The sequence below is a fragment of the Clytia hemisphaerica genome, unplaced genomic scaffold (genome assembly GCF_902728285.1).
Source record: "Clytia hemisphaerica strain Z4C2 unplaced genomic scaffold, Clytia hemisphaerica genome assembly, whole genome shotgun sequence".
Lineage (NCBI taxonomy): Eukaryota > Metazoa > Cnidaria > Hydrozoa > Leptothecata > Clytiidae > Clytia > Clytia hemisphaerica.
This window is the reverse complement of record NW_027104191.1, coordinates 203443-214032: the sequence shown is the minus strand read 5'-3', so window position 1 is coordinate 214032 and position 10590 is coordinate 203443. Positions and strand designations below refer to the sequence as shown.

The 10590-nt window shown below is 34.2% G+C and overlaps 2 protein-coding genes across 2 annotated transcripts; one reads left to right on the top strand and one right to left on the bottom strand.

Moving 5' to 3' along the window:
• Window positions 1-226: 226 nt before the first annotated feature.
• On the bottom strand, window positions 227-2248 carry LOC136815042 (leucine-rich repeat-containing protein 74B-like). Its single transcript, XM_067071476.1, has one exon. It carries the CDS (start codon window positions 1981-1983, stop codon window positions 580-582), a length of 1404 nt encoding a protein of 467 aa, XP_066927577.1. The 5' UTR covers window positions 1984-2248; the 3' UTR covers window positions 227-579.
• Window positions 2249-2977: 729 nt separating this feature from the next.
• On the top strand, window positions 2978-10496 carry LOC136815040 (cyclic AMP receptor-like protein A). Its single transcript, XM_067071474.1, has 2 exons — window positions 2978-3044; window positions 9141-10496. Exons 1-2 carry the CDS (start codon window positions 3036-3038, stop codon window positions 10203-10205), a joined length of 1074 nt encoding a protein of 357 aa, XP_066927575.1. The 5' UTR covers window positions 2978-3035; the 3' UTR covers window positions 10206-10496.
• Window positions 10497-10590: the final 94 nt, after the last annotated feature.

Genomic DNA, 10590 nt, shown 5'->3' with positions numbered 1-10590 from the left:
TGGGTAAAAATACTTACAAAATGGTGAAAGTAAGAACATTTTATGAACATTTTAAGCTTTAAACTCAAAAAACTGATGGACATGATACAACCTTTCTTGAGTGCTATTAGAACCACAAAAAAGCGAACAAAAAGACTGGGTTCGAGTTTGGGGTAAAATTCTTCTTTCCGAAATGGCTCAAATTGCAATCGATCAAACCACCCACTCATAAAAGCCACTTAATGTCACTTGATAGACTATTATAAACCTAATTACTTTTGAGCCATTTCCGATATAAAATCTTGGAAGAAATGTGTTTCAGCATCATACAAATTTTCTTAGTTGATTACCTTAATATTAGAAAAAAATTCTCCAAAGACTAAAAAATGACATTGACAATTCTTATAAAATGTATATTCTCAACTTCAGTTGAGCTAGAATCTCAGAATGTTTGTTTGTGAGTTTGTTTGTCCACAAACTTTGGGGCAGCGTAGAGAGCGGAATAATTGGTTTACGGAGCTGAAATTTGGCACACACCTTCCTGATGTTAAAACTTAGGTTTTGCGCTTATTTAACGTCGTAAATTTCTCATACATATTCTCAGTCAGTCAATTTAGCAATATTGGTGAATTCGGAATAGCTGATAGTCCTATTCTCATCATGATCCAAAAGACCAAACAATTTCTCTAAGATAGCCTTCGTGACTGGTATACCACAAGCCTGTAATCCTTCACCAATGCTCAACATATCCAAGGCACCTGTTTTCTTTTTATCCCACATATTGAACAGATCAAGCATCCGCAGACGTTGCGTAAACAAATAATTCCGAATCTCGGTAAAAATCTCTTCACGAATAACCACATCTTCATTCTTTAAAAACAGTTTACTGTGTAATAAAATAGGTACACCATAAGTCAACAATATGTCTTTACTGACTTTCTGTAAATGGTTTATAGCTCTCATACAGACTGTATCTGGTGAGATTTGCTTCATATGCAACTCTTGTAGATTGCCAGATTTGATAACACCAACTAAAATATATTGCATTCCAACAGCAGTTATCATGTTTCCACTAATATCTAATTTCCTCAAAGTGTTATTGACAGATAACCCATATCCTAATCGTTCAGCTCCTTGATTTGTTATTCGGTTATCTCTTAAGTTTAGTGACTCTAATGTTTGATTTACCTCCAACATACGTGTTATCTCTTTAATACCATCATCAGAGATACCATTGAAAGATAGATTCAAAGTCAATAACGAATTGTTCTTAATAAGGCCCAGTACTAATGAAGAACAACCAATTTTCCGAATATGATTCCAGCTCAAATCTAATGTCTCCAGAATAGTATTCTCAAACAACAGATCACGTAATATCCTTTGTTTACCCTCAATCATATTGGAACTTAAATCTAAATTCTTCAATATTGCATTATCCTTGGTGAATGTCAACAAACTGTTGACGTCTTTATCATCGAGCCTGCAATTGGCTAAACATACTGAAACCAGATATGTGTCCTCCAGGCGGTTGAATATTTTCGCGCTGACTAGATTTATGTCAATACCAGATAAATCCAACTTCTTGATATTTACTGAATCCTGTAGTAAAACTGATAATGATATTAACGCATTCAATTTCAAATTGCAATATGATAAATTTATATCAACCAAGAAATCAGCTTCTTTTAAAACAGTGAAAATTAAAACCCATTGTTTTTGTGTTAATCTTTTGTTTGATATCTCCAATTTTTCTTGTGGTGAGAATTTCAAAAATCTTGATATTTCATCATCTAATGGTATACTTAGTTTGAAACTTCCCAGAACGTATTTATCATGAATTTTTGTTGATAACGACTTCTCTCGAAATGTTTTGTCATCCTCGTCTACAAGTCTGTGGATTCTCTGCTTCCGACCAATGCTGATGGTATTTGAAGGAAAATTATCCATTGTGTCAAATAATTCTTCAGTGGCGCTGCTTCTTAGAGAAGATAATGTCAAGTCCATTTTTCAAAACATAAGAGCAAAGATCTTTTCATCAAATTTTTCGTGAGGTTCTTGAATCTTTCAGGTCTGTCCATGTATATATTCAATTTAAATTTCAATCAAAATTTATATTCTTCGGGTACTTATATAGAATATTTTCCTTGTCTATATAAACTTAATTATTTTCTTTAATTATTACTTAAATTTACAATGTCTCTTATCCAAGTTTTGTGCCCTTTTCATATCTTTATAACATATTTCAAAATTTCATTAACATAAGAGTAATGTTTTTAACATACTCACCAAAAATATAATTAATCTCATTTAGAAGTTTTGATAGAGAACTTTTTGAGAGAAATCTCAGATGAGCCAATTATTTTTTAAGTGATATGAAATTAAAATGTAATAAGTTGAAAATATCAGAAAAAATCAGTCTCCATTATTCCAACCTTCCTAAACTTCTTATCCTTGAACGAAATATGATCCTCAAGGGCGGTGGGGGGCGGAGGTAGAGACGCATAAGGAGGCTGGCTGAACGCAAAAAGTAAAGTATGGCTACATACAAGTAGTACGAATGTGTGATGCCAGAATAATTCCTCAATACATTCAATCACTCGCTGTGTAAAAAAATAAGACTCCCGAATAACTAAAACGCGAAAAAAGTAAATTCAAGCATCACAGAGACATCAAGCAGACTTGAGTCCAAGGAGGCTCGCTATGGGAGATTTTCGTCAGAGACTTTTTTGTTTTTAAAGTTGTTGTGGAGCAATCACGCGGGAAAATCCCGAAATCGGGAAAGTTTGGGTTCGGATTATATAAAACCGGAAGATAATATCGAAATGGTAGCCGTTGTTGTGTGCAAAATTTAGCGAATGGAAACGAGTTTTCTGTATTTTCTGCGTTGATTTTTGTTTATTTATTTAGGAATTGTGTTGCATTCTGACAGTAATATATTGCTACATCATGTTTTTTAACAAGAGGTATACTTTATGTCAAAATAAGTCATCTTATTTTATCACTTTGATAGTTATCATGATTTCTATGTTAACATTTATGCTCAGTGAATTTAAATAATGTCACTGGTACGTATGTATTATTCTTCTATTATTATTTAGCTAAACCTTTAATACGTCCTTTATTTTAATCAGCAGACCCCCCTGCTGCTGTTAGGACTTTTTCAGGCCACTTGGCAATTTTGAACATTTTAAAGTCCCAAACAAGCCTGGTATGTTTGGAGGAGTTTTCAGGCTAGGTTTTCAGAGGCAAAAATCCTATATAAAAGTTTTTGGCGGGCTCTGAAACAAAAGAGAATGTTTTGCTACTTTTTGAACACTGGAAATGTTTGGTTTTTTTCAGGCCATGTAAATAGAATATTATGTGGAAGGAAACTTGCATAGCCATCACTAATGACTGACCAATCAAAGCAGCAAAATTTCAATACAAATTTTTAACTACCATGAAGTCGGGTACCCATGTCCATAGTCAGTGTGGCTCGAATCCTTCAGATCCTTGGACTTGGTTAGAAAAAGCTATACCTGTTTACTTTTTTCTTGCCAGATTCAACAAGCCATCAACCAACAAAATTAATACTGACATCAAAAAATTCAAACAACCTTTCCACTAGACACTTCTAAATTATCTGCCATTATGATGAAGATGTTCCGAAATTAACCAATCGGGTTTACAATCGGAATTCCTCTGGGAGTTAGCGAGTCTGGAAATGTAAAGTTACGTAATAAGTAATACATAATTTTTCCGGGGGTGAAACGTATAAAAAAATTGAAATGGTTTGTTTTTTTCTTCAACTTCATTATATATTCAAGTTTTCATTATTAAAATTCTAAAAATGCTAATTTGTAGACCATATTAGAAAATGGTTATATATTTCGCGAAATAAACACTTACAAAAGCTATTACTTACTATTTTTACCCCCGCTTTTTAAACAGCGTCTTCTGTCAGTCAGGCAGATCCTGGCAAATGAACGGGGTGAGCATTTGCATGGGGTATTCGTCACCCAGCGTCACCCAGTCTAAATGAGATAGGACGTCTCAGGCTAAAAGCGTGAAAATGAATAAAAATGAACTTCAAACTGAAAAAGGGAAAAAAGGAAGAAAACTGGGAACTTTATTTTTTCATTAAAAGTTTCTTCAATCTTCGAAGACAAAATTGACCCATGGAAAAAAATTTCATCTATGCAGTTCTTTGAAATGAAGCAAAATATTTCCAACCCGGTTAAATTAAACTGGGTATTCGGCGCTATTACGTCACTTTCGTTTTCGACCCCGTTCATTTGCCAATGGTCACAAGTGAAAAATACCCCGTTCATTTGCCAGGATGTGCCTGACTGTCTGTGGGCGTGATATCAGACGGAGACAAAACGCCCTCATCGTAAGATTCTCGGGTCGTCTTATTGTTTGTTCCTTTTGTCGAGTCTGTTGGTCCTATTGTTCATGCTAAATCCATACACGATGACGTCAATGTTTGGCGACATACCTGAAAATAAAAACAAAAAGATTATTATTATTTTAGCATGAATTACGCTACCTTATACGTCATTATAAAATGGCCGCCCGCCTAGAGAGCGCAGTCTTCAGGGGAAAACGGAAGTGATTAATATTCTTTGAAGGAAGAACTTGCCAAAAAAAACCCTAGACAAAAAGATGTATTTCGAGGTTGGGAATGGATCCTGCGAAGATGAAGTAATTTTGACTAGGCGTTTTTTTGACAAACCCAAAAACTCTAATTTTTTTCTTCCCTCAAGCTAAAAAGGTTACGGGTTTTGGGCAATTGAGGCAAAAATCAGCAAAAAGCTGGTGTTTTCCATAAATCTGAGAATCGCGATAATATCCTCACTAATAGTTGCCAACCGTCCCGCATTGAGCGGGACAGTCCCGCATTTAAGCTCTTTGTCCCGAGTATGTCCACCCGCATACCTTAGATGTCCCGCATTTTCGAGAAAACTCATAAATTCGTAGAACTCTTGGAAAAAATATAGAAATACTACTAAAAATATGTTTCCACAAGCACAACCTCACTCACGTTGGACAGCGATGTAATAGTACTACATGCAGTTACATCAATATGCCTTCTTACCTGTCTTTAAAAATATAAATAAAAGTAATCACGGAAAAGGACGCGAAAAAATAAGACATAAGTGTGAGAACAGAGTAATCAAACTCGTTAGAAAAAGTACCATTAGAAGTCTTAAAAAATCAACCTGAATAAATGCAATCGAAATTCCAGAGAACTTCATAATTCCACAAACAACATTACATTACAACGAATGTAAATACACAGAGAGTACAAGCATATGTCAAACTCCCATCACATAAATTTTACAATTACGTCAGAGTAGACTACGCTCTGCTACGCTCGCCACCGAAGAGGTTTATTTGGAAAGGGTAATTATATTTTATTGTTCGCTTCTTTTTTAAAGATTCGCCGGGTTGGAAAAGTATGAATTTCTTTGTACATATTTTACCTACCCCAAATATTTAGGAGGCTGAGTTTTAAATGAATCGTCGAGTTGAAACGAACGATAAATGTATCAAGGTCTGTTTTATTTACCCCCTGGTGACTTAACAAAGAGACTTAACTCGATGTTACAATCCAATTATTGAAAGTTTGTCTCGGCCTTTTTATAATAAGCAAGACATACGTTCTCTGATTATGCAATTTTCATATTGACATTTTTGAGGCATTTTGATGTAACTGACATGGACCATGTCCAGTACACCTAATATTTTTTGAGGCTAATGCGCGTGATTCGCGGCTAAAGACGGTATTGCTCCACAACATTGTTTCTTTCTTTGATCGCTTATTTCTAAAATGACGACTGAAGCGAATAAGAAAGCAAAAAGATTGACCAGCTTTGATCAAGCATGGGAAAAGGATTTTCCTGTACGAGGCTGGTTGAAAATTTTGCTTTATTTCTAATTTTTTATTGTTTTTGCCATTCCTACGTCATTTCAGGCCCCTTTTTAGAGCGCCCCCAAACCCCCAGCTCAATTTTTCTCGCTCGTTTCGCTCGCTCGTTGTGTCGCATTTCCATTCTCATATGTTGGCAACTATGGGTACCACCGTAAGTTGGTCTAATATTAGTTAGTCACACTAGCGTCCCGCCAAAATGCATATAAAAGATTAATGCTGCGAAAGCGCTATATCGTTTACCTGACTCTCAAGCAAAAAAATGTGCCGCAAAACTTCTCAAGGGATTCAAGAAAAAATAGGCGCTTTTTAATGAAATTTTAATATTCTCAAAAACCATGAGAAATAACCTAAAACTTGAGCCATAAATGAAAAAATTTGAGCCAAGCCAACAGTGAGAACTAATTTGAAGATCAACTTTCCAAAAAAAAGATCTACGGGGGAGACAGAACCCACCTAGATTCGCGCACTGCCGGATAGGCTATTTCCCCGGACCTCAAACACTGACCCATTTACATGTGTGGAATTGTTTTTACTTCAGCATATAAACAAGGCCTTAAAAATCGAAGTGCTGGATCTCGGGAATTGAATGACAAATTTTGGTTGGTTGATTTTAGCTGATGCATTTTTTATTTTGTTTCAAGTTTTAATTAATTCTCTTGCGAACTTGATTCAAATAACTCTCATCCTTGTTGTTCCAAATACATCCTGTAAATGACATGTTGTTTTTTCTGAAAGCTTTATTTCCTAGTGTGACTAACTGAATATTGACATCCCTCATCTAATATCGACACCCTTCTTTAGAGCAGTCAAGGCCTCCTTGGTCTTTTAAAACATTAGTTCGGATAGAATAAAAACATACCTGATCAACACAACCAAACCTTTTGCGTTTAACCTTTCCTTCCCAACAACTTTCGTTTTTGGTTATGTATGTTTTAAAATCCATAAGTAATGAACCTTTATAGCTTTATCTGAATAAATCTGGTTGAAAACGTTCTGTCAGGTTTCATTCCGTGTGTTTTTTATCCACGGGGTGAACCGGTTTCCCTAATTTCCCGATAATTAAAAGTTGGAACTTTCCCGTGGGCGCAATTGGCGTACCGCCATCGCGAAATATTTTTCGTATAAATTTACCATATTCTAACACTAATATAATCTAGATAGGAAACAAAATATTAAATTTGATTCTTTTTTTGTTCGTATTTCTAAATTTCAAGATAAAAAGAACTATCTACAAATTATTTTCTTTAACGGGCGTTGAATCGACATTGACATATTTAATGATGTCATAATCAATGTCGTGCATATTTTGTCAGCGCAGTGCATATTTTGTCAAGATCCTTTTCATTGGATAAATACCACTAAAATATACAAGATAAGTAAACATAAATTTATCGGCCGCGAGCACGGCTTAGCTAAGCGCACCTCTCTTATTCATTATCTAAGTGTTTGTTTTTCTGAGAGTGGTATATTGAATATTATTAATTTATCCATTTTTTAAATCTTTTTATAGAGCAAATTTAAATGACTAAATAAAAAAGAAATGATATGGCAGTTCTGTTTTTTCCTCAAACCCCGGGAAAGTTTTTTTGCAACTATTTTACAAATCTTGGAGAAGAACTCCCATAGGAATTCCGACACATAACCTGTTTGGTTATGTTGTAGTAATAATAGCAGATATAAATTCAAAAGTTTCTGATGAGGAAATGTGTGGAATTTTACAGTGTCCTCAATCTATAATACCTATGCATACTCTTCGATATTGACAGATTAAAGTTTTTTCCTTCATTTTCATTCTTTTGAGCATAACTTTTTATCATCTAATTTAACCGAATTGAATAAATGACCCATCAAAATTTAAGTTTTAAATTTAAGTTTGTGGCACACCCAGTTTCTCTCATGCCTAAAGTTAGCACAAAGATGAAACTTTGCATAGTCCTCTGGTTAATGTATCCCAAAAATAAATATTTTCTCTTAGTCAAGATCAATTAGGATCAAATAATTACAGTTAGAATGTTCTGTGCAGACTATGTCACTGCATTTGTTTATCATATGATTATGACAGGTGGTGCTGTCTGGCTATGTCAGCAAAAAACCAAAGATGATATACCTGACAACAACAATAAACTTAAATTTAATGATAGTATTTTCTCTATTGCTGTTCAAAGTCTTGGTCTCAGCCAAACACCAAGGCATGAGAGAATTGGTAATCAAACAGTGGACAAAAAACTGAACATGTTCTATCCAGTTTTGACAGGCAGTTTAGCAGGCCTGGCTGCATCTGTGACTTTATATCCTTTGGACTTTGTACGTTCTGGAGTTGTTGAACCAGGGTTGAAACGTGTTTTATCAGCAGGGTCAACTGTGCCATATGCAGCAACATTATTTGGAGTATATTTTGGTTGTCGTGATCCAAAATCTACCTCATCGCAGTTCAAATGGGCCATGGCAGCTTCTACAGGTGCTGTGCTTGCAGAAATGCCTTTAGATTATGCAAAGCATAATATGATAGGGAGTACAAGAGTTATACTTGGTATAGGACTACTATATGTACCATTTGCTGGTTTTATGCTAGTCATGTACGACAAAGCATTACTCAAAATATTACATCCCTTTACAAAGGACAATGCTTGAAATTTTAGGACGCCTTTTTATTACTTTTTGAAATTTGACAGTGTGTAATATCATGAATACAGTAAATTTTAAAAATGTTTGTGTATAATATTGTCGTATTTTAGAAAAGACATTTATTCAAAACCAATTTAGCCATCCATATTCGCAAAAAATTATTGAAAATTAGCCTACCCTCCCTAGGGTAGAAATGCATCATATTACCCTTCATTTTCAGTCATTTGTTTGTTCAACTACAGTCGTCTAATGCAATCTAAAAATTAAGTAATTTAAGCGATTTCATATGATGCTAGTGGACTATCATTAATGGTTTAAAAAGATGTTTGTAAATATGCCTAAGAAAGAGGCTGATGAATACTTATATATAGGTAACAGACACTTGGCAGTGCAATACAAGGAATGATTTTGCGATAAGTTTCGAGATTCTCTTGCATAATACTATTTACCAACATACCTTTTTATAGTAAAAGGACATTAGAAAAAGTGCTATCACGTCAATTAGCATTTTACATTCAAATTATACAGGATACATTGTACCCTTTTAACCAATGAAATTGCTGATATTTTTTGGCCACTAAGAGTTATAAAAAGTTACAGGATTGTTTTTTTTATTATTTAGGCCCAAGAGTATGATGGAAATGAAACTCTCAACAAAGATATCAGTGGTTGTTTCTTATGGCCAGAACATGAAGCCTATTGCAAGATCGTACAAATAGCCCAAATCTCTTCTGCAAGTCTATTTCTTGTTATTTCCTTGTTCATTATACTCATTATCTGGGTCTTCAAATTATATCATTCTTTCCTTCAAAGACTAATCCTTTACATTTCTTTATGCTCTGCAGTTCTTTGCATCACATTTCTTTTAGGTAATATCAACACTAATCATAATAATGCATTTTGTTTTGTGCAAGCTTTATCGATGCATTATTTTTCTTGGGCTACTCTTTCCTGGGTTATATGCACTACCATTAACATGGTTTTCATCTTACGCCAATTGAATACTGAGAAATCTGAAAGATGGTACCACCTATTTGTTTGGTTGAATTCCGCATTTTGGACCATTATACCAGCAGTTATCGGTGATTTTGGAAAAACTGAAATATGGTGTTGGATTACTATCCAGCATCCAATACTCAAATTCACTGTGTGGTATATTCCATTATTATTGGTCTGCATGCTGATGATTGTTGTTTATTGCTACATATTCTTCCATAACAAGAAAGTCAGTCGGTCAGCATCAACCGTTTATAGTATTGATAAATCTGAAGAGAAGCGCTTAAACAAACAAGAAGTTAAACCCCTTATTGGATTTCCATTTATTTATATATTATTCACCATACCAATTTTCATTATGAGAATTCGTGAGACTTTCTATCCTGATGATTCACAAAGATTTATTCTGGTTCTAGTGGCTGTTATCCTTGGTCCATCCATAGGCACCTGCAATGCTTTAGCCTATGCCCTTTTCCATGGAACATTCAGAGCCTTAACATTCAGGAAGTTCAAATCTGCTCTCCATACAAAGATTTTTGGTAAAAAATACAAAGTGACCAGAGGTTTTGACCTGCCAAGCTATTATGAAGATGCTGCAAGGTCCCCCAACGTCATGAGAAAAGGACCTCTTGTGTTTCAAAATAAACTTTTTGATCAATCAGGTAATCGCGAATACATGGTCAAAGTCTGAGTAATACAAAATTTCAATTTGAATGGATATTAAGTAGAGCTTTTATACTTAGTTAAACGTTTGAATTGAATGCACTTTTAAAAATTTGTACTAGTTTGTATGTCAGTTTTATTCTTAATTAGTCTCAATTCAAAGATAATATTTTTAATAGCTTCTTCAACAAAGCACTGATCCATATTCTGGTATATAATTCAAAGTTTTCACCAAAATGCTGTTAGTAAAATGTATGTATGTAATGTAAAATTTTGATCATTTATATGTAATCTTTAAAAGAGTTCTGGATAAATAGAATGTGTACTTTATTTTTATATCGCAGGTAATTTTGTGTGAATCTAAGAGCAATTATTTTTATAATTATTTTGAAACCAATCAAAAAAGAAAATAA